Source organism: Chrysemys picta, chromosome 1 (assembly GCF_011386835.1).
Source record: "Chrysemys picta bellii isolate R12L10 chromosome 1, ASM1138683v2, whole genome shotgun sequence".
Lineage (NCBI taxonomy): Eukaryota > Metazoa > Chordata > Testudines > Emydidae > Chrysemys > Chrysemys picta.
The window spans coordinates 197,781,881-197,803,042 of NC_088791.1; the positions used below are offsets into that span (position 1 = coordinate 197,781,881).

The 21,162-nt window shown below is 39.3% G+C and overlaps 1 protein-coding gene across 2 annotated transcripts in view; it reads right to left on the reverse strand.

The window, feature by feature from the left end:
* Positions 1–334: 334 nt before the first annotated feature.
* Positions 335–21,162, reverse strand: part of ZBTB21 (zinc finger and BTB domain containing 21) — a 28,444-nt gene continuing 7,616 nt past the window's right edge. The window contains exons 2-3 of one of the 2 annotated variants that reach the window (XR_510212.4): positions 5,940–9,277; positions 335–3,383 (exon numbers count right to left, since the gene is read on the reverse strand). Coding sequence is in view for 1 of the 2 variants with exons in the window: in XM_008179851.4 (XP_008178073.2) it covers positions 6,097–9,264 (3,168 nt within the window). In the remaining variant the exon portion in view is untranslated. Of the gene's footprint in view, positions 3,384–4,794; positions 9,278–21,162 lie in introns of those variants that run through there. The other variant, XM_008179851.4, reaches the window with a different exon arrangement.

Sequence of the window (21,162 nt, forward strand, 5' to 3'; positions counted from 1 at the left end):
GCAGAGATAGATCAATGGTACAACTCCCATTGTCTGCAATGGGAACAGAGTTAAGCTAGTGCTGAAATTTTTGAAAACCCTACCCTCAAAGCACAGGTTTTGTAGATGTAAAAGGATATTTTCTATGGTAACCTCACTTTCTTTATAATATTTCAATAAGATACTTACTAAAAACAAACATAAAATGTTATTTTAATCCTAATGATACCAGCTAAAAATGGTTGTGCTGTATATACAAAGCATATAGACTGAAACATACCCTTTTGTGAGCAAAATCCCACCCCACTATAAATAATATCAAATTTACCAAAAGATTCCAATGTGAGACAATAACTCAAAAGAAACAAGTGTAAGTTTATTGGACTCCAACATTTCTTAGTCAAAATCTAAGTAAAGAAAACACACAGTAGAAAAAGTCATACAAAGCAGCAATGGATTTACATTACATTAAAGGAAGAGTTATTCTAAACTATTAATTCTCAGTCCTAAAAAAGTAAAAACCTATTAATTAAAATCCAACACTGATGTAACTGAACTAATATACAATGGCTACATGATATACAGGATTATAAAAAACAGCTTTTATTTGTCTTAATCTATAACACTTTAAAATGACAAGTGATTTTATGTAACTTTAAATTGGAAAATATTACAGTTTGCATGTTTATGTTGGATTATTCCAACTTCCACAAAGCGTAGGAGACTTTTTCCAAACACTACAAGTGATCCCATTTTTCCTGTTGTTTTAAAAAGGGACACTGTCAAGGTTAAACTCTGATGTTTTGATTTTGTAACTATTCATAAGTTTTCAAATATTGTATTTTAAAGGGTATTTTAAATTTAACACTTTGCTACAGTGGTGGAAACCCAAACACAATATTTGTGCCAGTGTATGAGAACTAGAAAAGGAAACTGATTTGTCTGTTTTAACTGTCTCAGAATAGCAAAATACAACAGATCCACAAAGCTCAGATCCATATTTCAGACACACTGCCAAAGTTTGAGGGTATCCCTATCTGGGATTTTCATGCCCAAACATCTAAAATATTAACAACTGGGGTTTAAAAATTATATTAGCTTTATTAGTATCAAGTATTGTTAACACAGGTAAGGATGTTTACAGTATGTTTATCATGATAGTATCCCTTTATGTACAATAGTTAGTACAATTTTTGTCACAAGTCATTTTAAACAAACGAGAATCAATAGGACTTCAAAACAAAACAAAAACCCAAATACTATCAGGCTGAGTTCAACACAAAATTTTTTAACACTGATTCACTAATTACAACATAAAAAAAAAAATCTATCTTGCTTTGATTTTCATCTAGAACTTCTGGTAAGAAAATGTAAACAGACAGTACAGGCACATGCCAGCTTTTATAGGCACATGCCAGATATTTGCACCATAACTGCTAGTGCTCAGGAGTTAGGGCCATATTCTATCCTTGTCCCACATGAGGAACTTCCACTGATGTCAATAGAAGTTTTGGGCAAAATCTTAGACCTTGTCTACACTTATCAGGGATTTGACGTGCAGTGATTGATGCATCAGCAGTCGATTTAGTGTGTCTAGTGAAGACCCGCTAAATCAACCGCCGATCACTCTCCCGTCAACTCCTGTACTCCACCTGAACGGGAAGCGCAAGGGGAGTTAACGGGAGAGCATCTCCAGTTGACACTGCGTAGTGTGGATTCCGCGATAAGTAGATCTAAGTACATCAACTTCAGCTACGTTATTCACGTAGCTGAAGTTGCGTAACTTAGATTGATCGTCCCCCGTAGTGTAGACAAGGCCTCAGAGTACAATACAGATCTGGAAGAAACCTGCACTTCCTACTTGGGCAAAAAGCCTCAAGGATGTCAATGGGAGCATTGCCCAAGGAGAGAATGCAGGAGCAGGTCCCCTACAGCTGTGTGTTTTGGTTCACTGGAGGGTTGTAAGGCTATAGTTGTGTTCTGAAATGAGACTGACAACTTAACTGCCATCTCTGAAGTTTAACTGTCTATTGTTTTCTTTAAAAAAAGTTACAAAATTAGAGTAGCAATACCATTTCATGTCCTTTGTCTATTTTGGTAAAATTGCAGAATTACACACTAACTATATATGTAGCCTTTATTCAGAAGAACATTCACTTATAACATTTTTGTTTCTACCATTTAAAAGTCCACAACATGTAATTATTTCCATTGCTTACTTTGAGTGGTTGATTATGGCCCCAATTCAGCACAGCACTTAAGCATATGCTTAAAGTTAATCATGTTTTAAGGCCCAATGACTGCAGTGGGACTTAAGCATGTGCTTAGCTGAATCAGTACCTACATGAACTAGCTTTACTTCACAGGCCCAATCCTGTTCCTACTAAAGTAAACAGGAATTGTCACCTACTTGAGTTGGAACAAGATGAGTCTCTGTCAAATTTTGTTGATGGAGGACAAAACAAACGAAGAAAGAATTAAATTCTAAAGTATATATTAAAACATCTGCATGTTCCGTCATGCCATATGAAAAAGAGCACAAAACCTCAAAGTTTAAGAGAAATCATACAAACTTTCTGCAATTGTTAAATAATCAGACAAAAAAGCCAAGGCCTTTAGTACCCAATTCACACAGTTGCAAAACTAAACCAAATATGAAGAAGACAGGTTTTTTTGTATCAATAATTTGCCTATCATTCTTGTTATGGCCAAACTAGACATTCTTTAAAAAGACCTTTATTGTATAAACAAGCAACTAACAATTTCTTCCATAATTTAACTTTTCTAACATATATTAAAATTACATGAGTGGAAGCATATTTATTCCATATCCTCCAAAGTAAACACTTCTGTCTCAGGGCTTTTTAAGATACTGTATAAAAGCTAATAGAAAACCAGAATTGCTATATAAATATCTCATATTTAAAACTTTATTTAGAGAGCCTGTATTCCTTTATTGGACAACAAACAGGAACTAATTTTAAAAAAGCACAGAACATGCTCAAAATTAAAACAAACTTTTAAAAATAATCTAACAAATTTATAAAGGAAACTAGTTATATCCACTTTTTTCTGACTTTTACAATATATATTACACTTGGGGAAAAAAATCAAGACTTCTTCAAAATATAGCACAAGGTTGTTATGTGTGTGCTATTTATAATCTTAGTATACCAAAAATGCATCAAAGAAGTGCTTCAGTTGAAAATTATGATTATTTGATAGCTGAACTGGTCATCATATTTTCTCTTAGAAGGGTATACTCATTCTTAGAAGGCTACGTACAGACTGTCAACAAACTAAAAAGGAAATATCATGCTGTTTTGTACGGGAATCAATGGTGAAAACTTAGGCACCAATTTTAATACCTTGCTTTCACATTTTGTCCACATAGATTTCTTCTCCTAAAAGACATTTAATGTAAACACAAAACAATTATTTAGCTGTGCTCAATATATTTAACATGGCTTTATTTCATTTTGCTTTTGTTTAATAAACAAGGTTGAGTAATTATTATTTTATGGTGAAATTACTTCTTTTCATTAAATGGTTTAATTTTGTTAGTTGGAATTTAAAAAAGAAGGAGTCACATCCGGAAGCGTCACCTATAAAAGATTATATAGGAACCTTGTTTCATAGAATCATAGGGTTAGCAGAGACCTCAAGGGTCATCTAGTGCAGGGGTTCTCAAACTGGGGGTCGGGACCCCTCAGGGGGTCATGAGGTTATTACCTGGGGGGGGGGGGGGAGGTCACGAGCTGTCAGCCTCCACCCCAAACCCTGCTTTGCTTCCAGCATTTATAATGATATTAAATATATTAAGAAGTTTTTTTAATTTATAACGGGGGGGAGGGGGTCGCACACAGAGGCTTGCTGTGTGAAAGGGGTCACCAGTACAAAAGTTAGAGAACCACTGATCTAGTCTAACTGTAGTTTTGATTGCAGTTTTCATCTAAAAATACTTGCAGATTATTAGTGTAATTATGTTCTAACATAATTCATTTGGAATAAGGAAAAACACCTATGGGTAGGTGTTAGTGTGTTTAGTAACAGTTTTAGATTTTTTTTATCCACCATGTTGTAGCAAAAGACTTTGTAGCTAATTATTGCAGTTTGCTGGTAGCTGAAAGTCTGAGGGTCATATTGTGCCATCTCCTTTTATGCTGAACTTCCCAATGAAAATAAAGTGCTGTTTTAAAACAAACAAAACAAATGATGGCAAATATGGACTTTGATTGAGTAAGGTATCTAAGTATGTGCCTAAATAACCACCCACTGAAGTCAATAGGCAAACCCAGCAGCTTAAAGGTAGGCACCCATGCTCAACCTTGCTGAATCAGGGCCATTGGTCCTGAATATTATCATTGTTGTCCACACCTTTGTATTTTGGGCCTCAGCTTTCTGACTTCTGTGGGAATTTTGGATGCTGAAGGAATGCAGTATCAGAACCTTATAGGATTAAGGTCTTGATCCTGCTCCCACTGAAGTCAGCAACAAAACTCCCGTTGACTTCAGTGAAAGCAGGACTGGGCCCTAATTACACAGGACTGAATGCAATACTTTCTCTTTTCTTTTCCCATCTGAAGTTGGCCTGAATCCAAAATGGACTGTCAAGTATTTAATTCATTTGCATTCTCACTGTTTATTCTAATCCATTCCACTCAATTAAATTTAAAATACCAACAGCAGAAAGATGGTTTTAACTCTGAGCTTCTAAACAAGAGAAGCACATTGTCAAAAGCAGGTGAAAAACTAACTCTGGACCCGTGCCATAGCTTCTGGCAAATATCTGATACTAATGATGCCAACCATTCCAACTGTGACTATTTTTAATCATTACCACCATGATTTTAAACAAACCCAAATAAACACTTCTAACACAAAGGATCACAAACAATAGAAAGTGTCAGAAAAGAAACAAATATTCTATACACTGTATTTACAAAATCCAATGATTGTAGTGTGGTGCTTTTTCCTCTGCTTTGAACTGGATAGGTTTGTTTAATACAAAATTTAAATACATATTTTGTTCATTTATACAGGTGTCTATGTAAATATTTACATTTTTTAAAAAACATATCTTTGTGCTAATGGCCACATTTACTGCCACACACAGGAGTTTATTTCACAACCCCTTCCTCCTCTTCTGCCATTGAAAGTAATATATTCATACATTCTATTGTACTCAGAATTACACACAACAGTACAAACCAGAGGAAACAAAATTGTGAATTGTTTGACATCCATTCAATGTTAGTTCATATGCATAAACAGTACTGTTTGTATTATAAGTGCTGCTTTATTACAATGCTTGTAGTTACTGAAATACCTACAGTAAATTAGCCTTTGGGGCGTTATATAAAGCAGCATACTTTTTTTTCCAGAGTCTTCCTTAGAAACTTCTATTTAAATGGCTGAAAGCAGGCTTGCTGCTACTTTAAATATAAAATCCAAGTATTAATATTGCTCATCTTAGATTCTATTGTATTTTGCACAAGTTCCATATAAGAACAAAACAATTCCACATTACCATAAAATACCAAACATTCATTCCCAATAAGTGTCAGGGTAACTCAAACTTGAGGTTTATTTGTTATTGCTAAAATATTACTAAAAATCTAGATTACTAAAGAAAAATATTCCATCCACTTCTTTCTTAACTTCAAGTGCAGGGCTAATATTTATAGGGAGCTCAGGTGTTCATTATACTCAAAACAAGAAGTTGGTTACAGTATAACACTACTATAAACTCACAGTTAGAATCCACATTGTTGTTCCTTTTTTGTTTTTAATGTATATTTATATATATTGACACCACAGGATGAGGATCCATGCATACAATCAAGATGTGATTGGATTTCAATGTTAATGAAATTAAATTATACTGTTACTATAAGATCCCAGACAACAGTACTTTAAATTATTCAAATTTCTATCTACTAACATCAAAGTTAGTTTACCTTAATCTTCAAATCCAAGCAGCATCATAAATCCATCTTTACTTTTTTGATGTTTCTTGTCCCCTTAGATTTCTAGTTTATATGGCATACTTCTGAAATATCCTGGAAATGGTCTCCATTTAACCAGCTTTTTAAACTACCTGTTGAAGATCTCTAGCTAATTGTGTGTCTGTTCATGGCTCCAAAGACTAAATGCAGTCTTGAATGTCCTGTGACAAAGTTTACACATATATTGTCTTTTGAACGTGATTGCTGAAAGTGGTGGAGCATGATAAAAGAGCGTGTCCGATTCTTGTGGAACAAATAATTTCTCAGTAGTAGTTGGGCTCTCAGATAAACCTGTCGGACTATCAGGCTCTAAGGGCTGGATTTTGGGTAGAGGTGGGGGTGGAGGCAGAGGTGGCGGTGATGGGGAGTTAGCTGGTGGACATATCTCAGCATCTTTATTCACTGATTCCTCTGCAGCCTGTGACATATGAGACTGGAAGTGGCTCCACAGACGGAAGTTGGTCCGGAAGGCCTTGTTGCACACATGACAAATAAATGGTTTTACAGAGCACAAAAGCTCCTGGTGACGCTCCAACTGCTTGTGTACAGTAAAAATTTTTCCACATTTTTCACAGGGCCACAAGCCAGTGACTTTATTAGAAACTACTTCCTTAGCTTCTCTGTTGGTTTCAGTGACCTCATCCTCTATATCGTCTGCAGGCTCTTCTTTGACGTGAATTTTAAACTGTTTGGAAACACTTAGATCTTCAGGGAGGCATGAAGAATCTTCAGAATCAAAATTAATTTGTTCTGAAGAATCACTGAATACTCCATCTTCCTTTGCAGTAACAAAATTGTTCATTTTATTAGATTCTGATTGAGAATGCAATCTTGACGCATTCGTTATTTCACCATTGTGATCAAGAATAGGTAAAGAAAAATTCTCTGTTGGGGCCATGGTATTTTGATTGTGAACTTCAACTTGATGACGCCAAATACTAAAGGAGGATTTAAAAGTGCGCATACATTCAAGACAAGTGAGCTTCTTATATTCACACTTGCTTTCATGTTCATGCTTCAGCTCTGGAGAAGAAAATCTAAGGCTGCAATAAGGACAGACTGTTGCATTTCTACAAAGTCGCTCATGATTTCCCTGTTCAATAAGAGAGGAGAGCTTAGCATTACAAAGACGGCACTGGTAGACCTCTTTGTTTTCAACTGGACTTGCAATATGAATGTGCTCTTTTTGCTTAGAAACCTTATTTCCTCCAATTGGTTTTTCCCCTGGATGCATTTTTATGTGCTGTTTAAATTGGGAGAGAAAACGATAAGCTTTCCCACAGTAGGTACAAATGTAGGCTCCTTTGGATCTTGATCTTAAGTTCCTTTTGATGACTTGCTGTGCTTGTGAACTGGACTGTCCCTGAAAGCCTTGTTTGCCACGTCGTAGTTTAACAATCAGTGCTTTCTTAATCTCTCTCTCTCTCACAATATCAATTAATTTTCTTTGGAATTTTTCATCCAAGACAGCATGTGAACTGGAAGCAGGTGAGGGGTTCTTCACAATTCCATGCTGTGTCTGGCAATGAGTCCATACTTTGAAGTTTGTATGAAATCTCTTGTGGCATATATCACAAGCATATGGTTTCTCTGGATTATGATACATATTAACATGACGATGAAGTCCTGCTGTAGATCTGAAAATCTTAAGGCAGTGCTTGCATTTAAACTTTTTGTTTGGTCTCACTTCTTCCAATTCACTGTATTCATCTTTACTGACATCAGAATCTGGAAAATCAGCATCAAGACGCGTAGGACTTGAACTTTCCTCAAAATTATCCTCTGACCCAGGAGAACCATGCTCATTCACTTTCAGTTTTTTAAATGGTAGCCTTCTATCTGCTTGAAACCTCCTTTTTGCTGGAAGTCTACTCATATCCCTATTATCATCCTCAGTTTTAAAAGGGAAGTCTTTACTGGCAGATGTTGAAGCATCTCCTACTGTAACTCTTATTATTTCAGAAGGCTCTGAAAGTGGGCTGCTAGGTTCAGTTTTTATTCGTACATCAGTTAGAGGAGAAGCTACCTCCCTATCAGTTGACTGAGAGGCACTAAAGGACCTAAGGCGGTGTGGGTGTATTACCTGTGTCTTGTCATCTAGGACAGCCTTTTCTGAAGACTCTTTCAAGGATGACTTTTGAGATGTAACATTAAATGTTTTTCCCTGTGAGTCACTAGTCACCAATGATGATCCATGTGAAGCTTTTAAATCAATAGAAGATGAATAAATAGGAACCTGACTATCCATGGACAATGACCTTCGAAGGAGACTTTTTACAAGTGGGCCACTCCGGTCAATACTTTGGTTTTCAGGACCAGATCCACTAGATGGAACCACTAGTCCTAATTTTGAGTAGTATAGCAAATTCCTATCTTCTCCTTGACCATTTCCTTTTCCTGTCTCTCGCAACAAAAATGTAGATTCTGATGAACCATGCAGAGATAAGATTGGAGGACGTGGTCTTTTTAATGACATCTCTGCAGCTTTTCCTCTTAGAAGCTGACCACTCACTCCTGGCTCATCACATGAAGTTTCTTTCTCAGCTAAAGGCTTTTGTGGCAATACTGCATTCCTCTTCACCAAGCCACTTCTACTTTGGTCATCCACAGTTCCAGAAGGTTCATGAAGTTTAGTGTAGCTCACAGGACTGTCTTTTAGCCACCTCCTGTCACTTAATGATAAACTGTGAAGTGGTTCAATTGGTTTTGTTACTTGAGGCCTATTGTTTGTTTTGATGGCAATGGAGTGTGAAGGCTTAGAGCTATGGCTTAAATCATGTGTTTGACTGACATTTTTAACTTGTGCTTCATTTCTGCTCTGACAAACAATGACACTTCTCTTCTGAGAACCGCTTTCATCTTCTTCTTGAAACAGTATTTTTTTAATGGGACATGCTGGAAAAGGAGCTTGAGGACTCTTAGAAACAATGTTGGTAAGAAAGGAAATTCCAAGGCTGTAGCCCAATTCTTGAACAGCCGCAAGACTGCTTTTCTCAACAAACAAAGATGAAGAGTAAATGTAGTTTAATACATTCTCAAAAGCATCTGGTTCACAGAAGTCAAGTTGAAACACTGATTGGGACTCATTCTCTTTATTTGTGAAGAGAGTCTGGAAGTATTCACTGCTGGCAGCCAGAACATTTTTATGAGCTCTAAATTTTTGGTCTCCCACTATAAGAATAACATCGCATAGCTGTCCTTTTAGACGTTCCTCATTCAAAGCACTTAAGAGAGAAATGGCATGTGCTGGGTTTATGTAATGCAAGAGCCCCTCCATGATTTGGATTTATCTGAAAAACAAAAATAAAGATAGTTATGGTCTGTTTCATATACACTTTTAAAATATAACTATTTAACTGATTAGTTTCTGATTATAGCCCACATAGCTATTTTTTCATTAACATTAAAGAATTTTGAGTTTTGGGGCTATGCCTGGGAATTAAAAGAACAAAGGCAATCTGTATCCATAACTCCAATAGATACACAGGCATGAAAAAAAGCAATTTGTGATTCTGCTTTTCCAATGTACCTTAAATAGTCACTCTCCATTAAGATTATTATATCTGACCGATAAGAGAAGCTATGTTCTCTTCCTGTAGCTAGCATATGCCTACTTCTCTTTATACAGGAATACCCAGTAAGTTGACTGAGTGTGAAGGAAGTTTTTTCCTACCAATACTTCTGCAAAGACATATTAAAAAAATATTGCTAAAATCCTGAATCGGAGACCTACAATATGGATCAATTTTTAAATGTAACTCATTTTTGAGGCTAAACAACATTGATAGTACCCTGTTAATTGAACAGACTAAAGTTTTTTGTTGCTGTTTTTTTAAATGATGGAAAAAACCTATACTGCTTAATTGTCTCTGATGAAGACTGGTGTAATTAACTCTCATATTTGCTTACATTTAAGGGAAAGGCAAAAAGTATACATTAACAACTTTGGAAGTGTATTACTAAAAAAAATTACTTGTAATTGAGTGGCCATGTATCCTCCTTTCTGGGAATTTCCCAGTTTTACAATGGAGTCCAAGTGTTTTTTTGTCACGACTTCAATATATAGTGTACCACCAACTAAACTCCCTGATTTGACCCCCAGCAACAGATGAACTTGGTGCCCTGGTGCCTTTGAGCAGGGTTCTAGAGTGGTTCTTCCTCACTGTATTGTTGCATGCCATGAGGCTGTAGTGCTCAAATCCTCAGGTGACACATGTATGGATAGCATTAGCCTTTCTGAGACAGCATCACTCTGGAAGCTCATGTGGAGTTGCTTGCCCGCTATGATCCCTAGATCCTTTTGAGGGTCACTGGTTTCTGGGATACAATACCTCATTCTATAGGAATGGACCTGTGAGGCACACTGTACCTCAAAGCAGCATCCGGGAACCCCCATATTCATCCCATCATTAGGGCTGTCAAATGATCAAAAAGATTAATCTTGATTAATTGCAAGATTAAAAAAATTAATCATGATTAATCACAGTTTTAATAACACTGTTAAATAATAATAGAATACCAATTTAAATTTATTATACATATTTTTGGATGGTTTTTCTATATTTTCAAAATATATCAATTTCAATTACACCACACAATAAAAAGTGTAGAGTGCTCACTTTATGCTTTCACTTGTAGATTATATTTTTTATTACAAATATTTGCACTGTAAAAAAGATAAAGGGCATATGAATATTTAGCATATCTGGCATGTAAATACCTTGCAACATTGGCTACAACAGTCCCATGCGAATACCTATTTTCACTTTTAGGTGACATTGTAAATAAGAAGCGAGCAGCATTATCTCCTATAGATGTAAACAAACTTGTTTGTCTTACCGAATGGCTGAACAAGAAGTAGGACTGAGTAGACTTGTAAGCTCTAAAGTTTTACATCATTTTGTTTTTGAGTGCAGTTATGTGAAAAAATAAATCTACGTTTCTAAGTTGCACTTTCATAATAAAGAGATTCACCTCATACAAGTAGGGCAATTAAAAATACTATTTCTTTTTTTCTAATCTCGTAATCAGCAGCGGAGTTGTAAACAAGGAATTTACAATTCTGTAAGAGAAGCACCACACAATGGGGGATTGCTCAACCCTGTGACTCAGCAAAACCCACCAGGACGTGTCTGGGCTAATGTTTTCCAAGCACATGGACTGAGGATATAAAATAAGGGACAGTGGCATCATGCTTTTGCCTTTCTCCTCCTCCACCTACCCGGGAAGCAACAAGAACGCTGGGAAGACAAAGACTTGAACTGTGTAGACTGGTCCCAGGCTTAAAGGGGAAGCCTGTGTATTAAGAACTGTCACTTAGCTACAACATCCAGTAGGGTGAGAAAAATTGCTTGATCCAAATACTGCCTAGTATAATAAGGTTTAAGATTTAGACTGTATGCTTAACTTTTATTTTCTTTGGTAACTATCACTGACCTTTTGTGCCTAACACTTATAATCATTTAAATTCTATCTTTCTGTAGTTTATAAATTTGTTTTATATTTTACCTAAAACAGTGTGTTTTGGATGAAGTGCTTTGGAAATCTCAGCTCAATTTACAAAGGCTAGCATATGTCCTCTCCCCATCGAGGGAGGAGAGGACTGGGTAATAAACTTACACTGGCCAGGCGTCTGACTAGGGCAAGAGGGTGTATTCCAGGAGTCCAAGGCTGGGGGCTTGGGAGATTTGCTTGTGCCTTTCTCTGTGTGATTTGTGAGTGGCTCAGGGAGCATTCATGCAATCTAGCTGGGTGTGGGGCTCCATATGCTGTTGTACTGAGTGATGACGATGCCTGGAGGGGTTTGCTGCTTGTCACTAGCAAAGCATTGTGAGAGACAGCCCAGGCTGGAGAGTTAAGGGAGCGCAGCAGTATCCCAGTTCCAGGTTGTACCCCAGGCTTCCCATCACAACCTGCAGTTCTTGTTCCTAGATGTATACTTGCATTTGGCTGTATTAAAATGTATTCTGTTTGAATGGGCCCAGCTTATCAAGTGTTCCAGATTGCTTTTTATGACTGTCCTGTCCTCAATGTGGTTTACCACTCCACCAATCTTTTTGTCATCCTCAAATTTTAATCAGTAATGTGGGATAGGGTGACCCCCAGCTGAGGCATCCTCCAGTGGCAAGCTGTGACACAAGTGTGCCTGTCTCAGTTTCCCCTTTTGTTTGCCCAAGAAAGGAACATAAATCTCTCAAAGTTTGATACAAAGCCTGCCTCTAGGTGTAATTTATTCATACACACCAAGGCAGTAATTCCCCCAAAATCTTGTAATAAAACCGTTTTTCAATTTCCACAATAAATAGAGCCAGAGTTGGCTTTTTCCATTCCCCTCTCCAAGGACATCATCTTCAAGTCACCAAATCAAGAGTCAAAACAGCACTTTCTTCCCAGTTCATTTTGCCCCGATCCAGGCCCAGCTTGTCAGGCCTCCCTGACAGAATGACCAATTTTCCCACAGTGTTCCAGTCTCTCCCTGCTATGGAGTCCTACCCCATTCTCCCTCAACACTCCTCTTGCTTCCAGGCTCATCGTCCCCGACCACACTGATCTTCCCCTTTCATAGGGGCCACTGTCCAATCCTTCTGCTCATCGGGGGTCCCCAGCTTTGATCAGTTCTCACCAATGGCTTTCCTCCAAGCTCCTCACCAACAGCTCACAGTTACTGCTCTCCTTCCAAACTCAGCTCTCTCCCAAGCAACTTCTGCCAGCTCTTCCCTGATGCTTCCTGTCTCTCTCTGAGTCATCTCAGGTTCTCTTTCTTCTGGTCTTGTACAGCTCTCACCTGACAATTTCCTCCCTAGAGGGCCCTGGTGTCCACTTTCAAGCCCAACTGGGAGTCAGCTCACCAATCACAGGTACACTGGCCTCTTCCATCTTAAGGGGCTAGTGCCACCCTATGACAAGTGATTTTATATTTACTTGAATGATATATTAATAACATTGATGTAAATGTTAAATACCATTAGACCTAGTACTGATCCCTGTGGAACCCCACTAGAAACCACCTTGACTCAGTGGTGATTCGCCATAAAAGACTACTTTGAAATCTGTCACTTAGCCAGTTCTTAATCCATTTAACATATGCTTTATCAATATTGTACAGTGCTAATCTTTTAATCAGAATGTTGTGCAGTACTATGTAAAATGCTTTACACAAACCTAAGTACATTAAATTTAGGCAGTTACTTTTATCAACCAAACTTGTAATCTCAAGCAATGAAATCAGGTTTGTTTGACAAGACCTATTTTCCGTAAAACCAGATTGACTAGCATTAACTATTATTCCTATCCTATAATTCTTTATCAATCGATTCCCCTTTGGAACTCAAAAAGTTCTACCTTGGCCTCAGCTAGGGCGTGAACCTACAGGTGGTCAGTGCACTGCAGGAAGTAGGACTGATCAGACTTATAGGTTCTAGGTCAAACACACACCATAATCTGCTTAATACCATGAGCAAAACAGTAGAATTCCATTTCTTCGACTGAACTGAAACTATGTCCAGTACAGAGCTAGTGTCTGTGAAACTCTCTCCCTTAAATATTTCTAATATTAAGCCCATCACTGAAATATCCAGGTGGCAGAATCAAGACTATTGAAACCAGATCACAAAGAGAGCAACAACTAATAAAAGATAATTTTGTTTCAATATTCCTGGATTGATAAGATCCTTAGCAAAAACTATTTATTCCTATATTTTCCAGTATTAACATGCCACAGAGATCCTTAAGCAAATCACAGTGTATTTGGTCTCAGGAAGTCCTTGTGCAACAATGCACATTCAAGGGAAAGAATTGGCAAATATTAATCTAAAAATACATTGTGTAACTTTGCTATCACTGTGCAAACTGCCCCAGAACACAGGGACCTGTCAGGTTACCTATATTATAGTACAGTGTTTAATTACTAGATCACATACTACTTTTCCCACACGACCTCTGCCTGATTGAGTGCACAGGATGGATAGTGCTCACTAAATGAACAACTATTCACTATTTTTAACTTCAGCATCCAATGTGTGGCCCCCTGCTTTATTTACTGTACATCATCCATCACTACCTGGAATACAAAATTATTAATTTTCTCACATTTTTCTGTGGTTTCGATCACCATAGTATGAGTACTTCACGCTAATGAATTTATCTTCACAATACTCCTATAAGATGAAGTGGTAGTCTTTTTTCCCCCCCATCAGTAAAATGGTGGATGGAGGCACAGAGAAATTAAGACCAAGATAGTCAAGCATCCACTAATTTTGATTGCCCCAATTATAAACAACTAGGACCTAATCTTACAGAGTACTTAGCATTTTCATAGGACTTACCATTTTTCAAAGCACAGCTCCCATTAGCTTAGGATACAGTTAGGAGTGCTCACCACTTCTGCAAGTCAGACCCCAGGTGTCACACACTGGACACCCAGAAAATGAGGAACACATAATTAATGAACTATGAACATTTTGGTTTAAGTGGCTTTCCCAGCATCACAGAGGAGCTCTGTGGCAGAGGCAGGGATAGAATCCAGTTTTCCAGGGCAGCATTCAACTTCCTCAACCATGGGACCACCTTTCTTTTTCTGCAGTTCCCTACCTCATAAGAGCTGCCCTACTGGTCAGACCAAAGGTCCAGCTAGCCCAGTATCCTGTCTTCCAACAGTGGCCAGTGCCAGGTGCCCCAGAGGGAATGAACAGAACAGGCAATCATTAAGTGATCCATCCCCTGTCGCTCATTCCCAGCTTCTGGCAAACAGAGGCTAGGAACACCATTCCTGCCCATCCTGGCTAATAGCCATTGATGGACCTATCCTTCATGAATTTATCTAGTTCTTTTCTGAACCCTGTTATGGTCCTGGCCTTCACAACATCCTCTGGCAAGGAGTTCCACAGGTTGACTGTGCATTGTGTGAAGAAATACTTCCTTTTGTTTTAAACCTGCTGCCTATTAATTTCATTTGGTGACCCCTAATTCTTGTGTTATGAGAAGCAGTGAACAACACTGCCTTATCTATTTTCTCTACACCAGTCATGATTTTATAGACCCCTTAGTTGTCTCTTTTCCAAGCTGAAAATTCCCCGTCTTATCAATCTCTCCTCATATGGAAGCCGTTCCATACCCCTAATAATTTTTGTTGCCCTTTTCTGAACCTTTTCCAATTCCAATATATCTGTTTTGAGAAGGGGCGAGCATTGATTTATATAGAGGCAACATGATATTTTGTCCTATTATCTATCCCTTTCTTAATTATTCCCAGCGTTCTGTTTGGTTTTTTGACTGCTGCTGCACATTGAGTGGATGTTTTCAGAGAACTACCCACAATGACTCCATGATTTCTTTCTTGACTGGTAACAGCTAATTTAGACCTCATCATTTTATATGTATAGTTGGGATTATACTTTCCAATGCATATTAATTTGCATTTATCAACATTAAATTTCATCTGCCATTTTGTTGCCCAGTCACCCAGTTTTGAGAGATCCTTTTGTAGCTCTTCGCAGTCTGCCTGGCCTTAACTATCTTGAGTAATTTTGTATCATCTGCAAATTTTGCCACCTGACTGTTTACCCCTTTTTCCAGATCATTTATGAATATGTTGAATAGGACTGGTCCCAGAACAGACCCCTGGGGGACACCACTATCTACCTCCTCTCCATTCTGAAAACTGACCATTTATACCTACCCTTTGTTTCCTATCTTTTAACCAGTTACCAATCCATGAGAGCACCTTCCCTCTTATCACGTGACAGCTTACTTTGCGTTAAGAGCTTTCGTGAGGGACCTTGTCAAAGGCTTTCTGAAAATCTAAGTACACTATATCCACTGGATTCCCTTGGTCTACATGGTTGTTGACCCCCTCAAAGAATTCTAGTAGATTGGTGACGCATGATTTCCCTTTACTAAAACCTCATTCATAAGCCCCTTCGTTTTCAGTTTAAACTGATTTTTACCAAAAAAATCCTGGGTTTTACAAAAAGTATTATTCATTTCCCCTCCAATTTTCACCATACTTTTGTATCAATCAAATATATAAAAAATAACTTGTTTTATTAGAAAAATAAAATACATTGCATGAGATATATGTATTACAATAATACATTAGTCTGTGTGTATATGCAAAGCTGCTTGTTGAAGTATGGCTATGTATTAGTCTAGAAGCTACAACAAATAGGGACACACACAAGCTCTGAAGTGCGTGCATATCTTAACGTACTGATGAATCTCATGCCCACCATGTGCACATTTCAAGCTGTTAGCAGATAATGGTTTAAAGATCTGAAACACTAAAATGGGTAGAAAATGAAAATCTGTATCAGAAAACGTTTCAGAGTACAAGGAAGTCCTCTAAAGTTTTAAAAAAATAAAACCAGGAGAAAATGATAAAGTTGATTGTATGCACTGCAAATGGTGTGGCTCAATTACTAAATATAAATATTTATAGGCTAATAGCTTTAAGTCTACAACAGTAAACTATTTATTCAAATGAAAAGTTTTATTTGGGGATTAGAGATGTATTGTTTTCTTAAACTCAGAAGTAGCATTGTGTTTTGAGTTCTGCAGCAACCACATTGAATTCCATTCATCAAAGCATTAATCTGATGAATAGTTTTTCCCCCTGTCCTTCCGTCCACCAAAATAAATCCCGATATTTACCCAGAAAAATTAATAGATTTGTCCAACCAATTTTCACCTGTTTTTGTTGTTTTAGTAATAAACACGGATAAATTCCCAGGAAAAGTTAACTAAAATAAAAACTGAAAATGAAGGCCCTCCTACTCATTCACTACACACCTTCCAACTTCTGCACTAACTGAGGCAGGGATCCTGGAAACAACAGTCTCATTTCACTACAGAATTCTGATCAATTCCCTGGGATCTGTCTATTCTGTGCACTGAATGAGGTCCTTGCTGCCTCTGTTACCTTCAGGAGAGTGATATCAGCTTGGATCATCTAGCGGAGACAGTGGCAATCTTCATTTTGATTGCTCAGACTGCAAACAATAGTGCATGTGATCCCACCCCTATTGTGCTTTTCTGTTCCCTCATGGTTTCCCAGACACGCTGGCATAGCTGCTGGAATTAATGATGCGGGGGGTGCTGCAGCACCCCCTGACTTGAAGTGGTTTCCATTATATATAGGGTTTACTGTTTGGTTCGATGGCTCTCAGCCCACTATAAAAATTGTTCCAGCACCACTGCATGCCGGAGGTTTGGTGGCAGGGATAGGCATTGAGCTTATAAACTACAAACCTCAGGCCATGGCTAGCAGCAGCATAATGGGGGGGGGAGTTTGGGAAATTTGCTTGTGCACTCTTGCCGCCGCAACTCCCCCCACCACGCTGCCTCTGCCAAGGTTTACAATTTGGGAAGGTCAACGGTGGTCCCCAATCGCCACACAACGTCCATGTTACAAAGGGCAAGGGGCCAATGCCACTTGTGCTCCTGCTGTGAGTTGCCCACCCAATGCTGCAGCCAGTTGCCTGGCCCCCATGTCCCTGGGCCATACTCAACATGCCTGATACAGCAAGCCAGTTCAATGAATACCTTGTCTCAATGAAAATGTTCTGCCTTGTACTTCAGTGGAAGAAGGGGAGCGATTTTTATGTATCAACTGTGCACTAGACCCTGATTACGGACTGACAATGATTGCTTTGTGCTTTCATGTCTTACAGCTGAAAGTGTGGCCTTTAGCTCATCCTCCACACCAGTGGAGAGGCTGTCTCAGATTAGAAGAAGACAAAAGACAACACATGACGTGTTTAATGAGATTATGAACACCTCTGGGACGGCTGACACTGAGCAGAGAGCAGGGAGGATTTCTCTATCTGAAAAACTGGACATGGACATTGTGAGCAGGAGAGCAGCTCAGAAGCATGAGCATGGCATGGCACACAGCAGGAGATGCTGGGGATTCTGAAGGACATGTTGAGGCATCTCCCTCTATAGCCCCAGCAAAACAGCATTCCCGCATCACCGTATTCTCACCTCCCCCTCATGTTCCAGGGAGAAAATGCTATATCCCTTCCACTCCACACTGATGGAGGGTACTAGGAATAAAGGCGCACATACAATGGTCTTTGACAGGCAAGGCCACTGTATTTAAAAGAAAAGATCGGTGTTTTTCCCCTCCAAATTTTATTCTAATGACTATCCCAGGTTACATTATTTTCCTGATCTTTCACTTTCAATATGTTTATGCAATAAAACTACAGGTTCTGAGAATGAAATAACCTTTATTACTTCATACCATGGAGGAAGGGGAGGTACAGGGAAACTACAGAAACAGAGGGCATTTGCTGGAGACAGAAACCCAGCAGGCACAGCAAGGTTCACAGTAAGGGAAGGCGTAACTCAAGAAGCAGCACACAGTACCGGGGGTCATTACTAAATCACGTTTTCAAAGCTTCCCTGAGACACAGTGCTCTACAATGTGCTCCTCTTATTGTCCTTGTATCTTGCTGCTCAAAATTAGCAGATAATTGTTGTAAAACTAGTCAAATATCTAGATGAACTGATGTATCTCCTGGAAGACCTCTGCGTACCCTCCGTGGTATATGTACCTCTGGTTGAGAACCACTGTTTTAAGGAAGTCCAGATAACACACTAGTCGATATTAAATTTAAACTCCCCCCGCTTTACAAAAAGTCTACTTCTTTAAAAAGCATAACCACACAAAGGGGCTCAGCTTGTTTCCCCACTGCCTTGTGATCCTTCTACACTCACTCTCACCCCAACTGATTTACACCACCCACCCACATTTAACTGTTCTCCTTAAAAATTAAAAAGGTAAAAAGTAACACATTACTAGGAGATTATTAGTTTTGGAACAGCTGAATAAAAATGAGATTTTATAATTTCCTGGGAGAAAGGAGATAGCAATGATATTCCAAAGACAGGTTCCCACTACAGGGTTATCATCATATAGGATCCTTTTCTTCCAGAAAGCCTTTCAGGTTGTCCTTTAAATTCTTCAGAGCCAAGTACATGCATGAAGTGGACATTTTTACAGCTGGCTGCTTCTGTTTCCATCTTGTAAGTACCTGTTATTCCGCCGCCCCAAATTTTTCCCTTTTTATTGCTGGGTGAGTGATAAATCATTACATCCTCTCAGCCTACTGCTCATACCAGACTCCTGAACCTCTACATTTCTCTTTCTACTTGCATCATCCAATCCATGAGAGAAGTAACAAGTCACTTTATATTTATAAACATAACCGTTTTAAATCTCTCTCTGTATATGTACAAAGCCGCACTCTACAAGTGTGATTCAGATTACAACGCCCAGGTAGTTTGGAGAGGGAATAACCCAGATCCTGATACATTAAGCCACACACAACTCGATGCAGAGCTCTTTTCCACCTCAGCTTAAATGAATAACAAATCAGAATTGGGGCTTTCAGCAGCAATTTTTTTAAAGAAAAAAAAAAAAAACCCAAGCAACAGAGACTTCAAGGTGACATGTAAAGGATATTTAAAATATTGAGCTTTTAACTTTTTTTTGCTTCTTTAGGATATATTAAAAAGAAACCAGAAAGGCTGAAAAACAAACTTCTTATAAATTTTAGAACATGGTTTCCAATAGATGTTTATTGTGAGCTCCAATACCTCAGTTGAAAGCGTATTGAATCCTCAGCCAAAATGTTTATCATCATTTGAAGTTAAATAGATATAAACAAAAACCAAAAGAGCTTAAGCAGTCTAAAAATTCCTTCCTCCAACACCATTTTTTCATGGTGTGTGTGTGTGTGTGTGTGTGTGTGTGTTCCTACTGTATTTTCCACTGCATGCATCCGATGAAGTGGGTTTTAGCCCACGAAAGCTTATGCCCAAATAAACTTGTTAGTCTCTAAGGTGCCAAACGTACTCCTCCTTCTTCCTCTCTCAGGTGCTCAATTTTCACTCTCTTGATTTTTATGATGTTGTCATTTCATTAACTCTCTAGTCATCACTAAATCTTCCTGAATAGACAAGACCTGAAATTCTAATATTAAAACAAGCAGAAAAAACAGGCCTTATTTATTTATGCATCATGAATCCACAAAGGGGCACAAGCCCAATTTTCCCTCCTCTGTAGGTAACCTTTAACGGGTGTGTCTCAATCATCTTGGGAAGGCTACTCAATAAAATCTGAAGCAATATATCATAGGCACAAATGGCATCACTTTCTCTCTTAAACTGACACTACATATTAAAGGCATGTCTACTCACCAAAGTTTTACTGTTTCAACTATACCAGTATTGTTACCACAGTACAACACACCCTCTGCCCCCCCAGTCTGAGCATAGTTATACTAGTATTGCTTATTTCATATGGGAAGGGGAATAAGCTATACCAGTATAAAACATTTTTAATCTTAGGGTACGTCTTCACTACCCGCCGGATCGGTGGGTAGTAATCAATCTATCGGGGATTGTACAAGAGTTTGCCGGGGCTTGACCCTCTCCGGGGAGACGGGGGAGCCACACCGACTCACTGCACACCGGGGCTGGGCACTCCGTCCAGCGGCCGAGTTCCCCGGCGGTCCTCGCTGTCCTGAGAGACACAATAAGCTCGGCCCTAGCTTCGGGCGGACACCCACGTTATGTCAGGGCTCAGACCCTCAGTCAGGGCTGAGCAACAATATAACCTAAGCCTCAACAGTCCTGGGAGAGGGAGAGACTGCCACCCACGAGTTCGGTGGCAGGGGAGACACAGGCTCTCCCACTCCGCTGCGTCCCAACCCGGGGCCCTAGCAGCGGCAGAAGACCCGCTGTTTCGTCAGTGGGGATCCTGGCCGCAACACACTGACATAGGCTCTGGTAACGCTGCAGCCAGACTGGGGTCGGCTGCCCCCGGGCTACTTCCACACTGCCCCTCTGGGCCTACCTGGGGGCCGGTGTCGGCCTCGGGGGGATCCTGGACCATAGGTTCATCAGGCCAGGTATCGTTCGGTAAGTCCAGCAACTCCTCCGGGTAGAGGGCGCTGGGCGGGCCCAGCGGCTCCTCTGGATAGCAGGCGCAGAGCAGGCCCGGCAGCCGCCCCGGGCCGTGGAGATTTCCTAGCCCCGAGCTAGGCGGGAGACATCTGGTCTCTTCGGCGGCTGGGGCCTAACTGAGTTCTGAGGGCCAGCCTTTATGCTTCCGAGTCGCCACCTGACCCCTTGAGGGGCGGGCTCAGAGATCCCTGGCTCCGCCCACTGC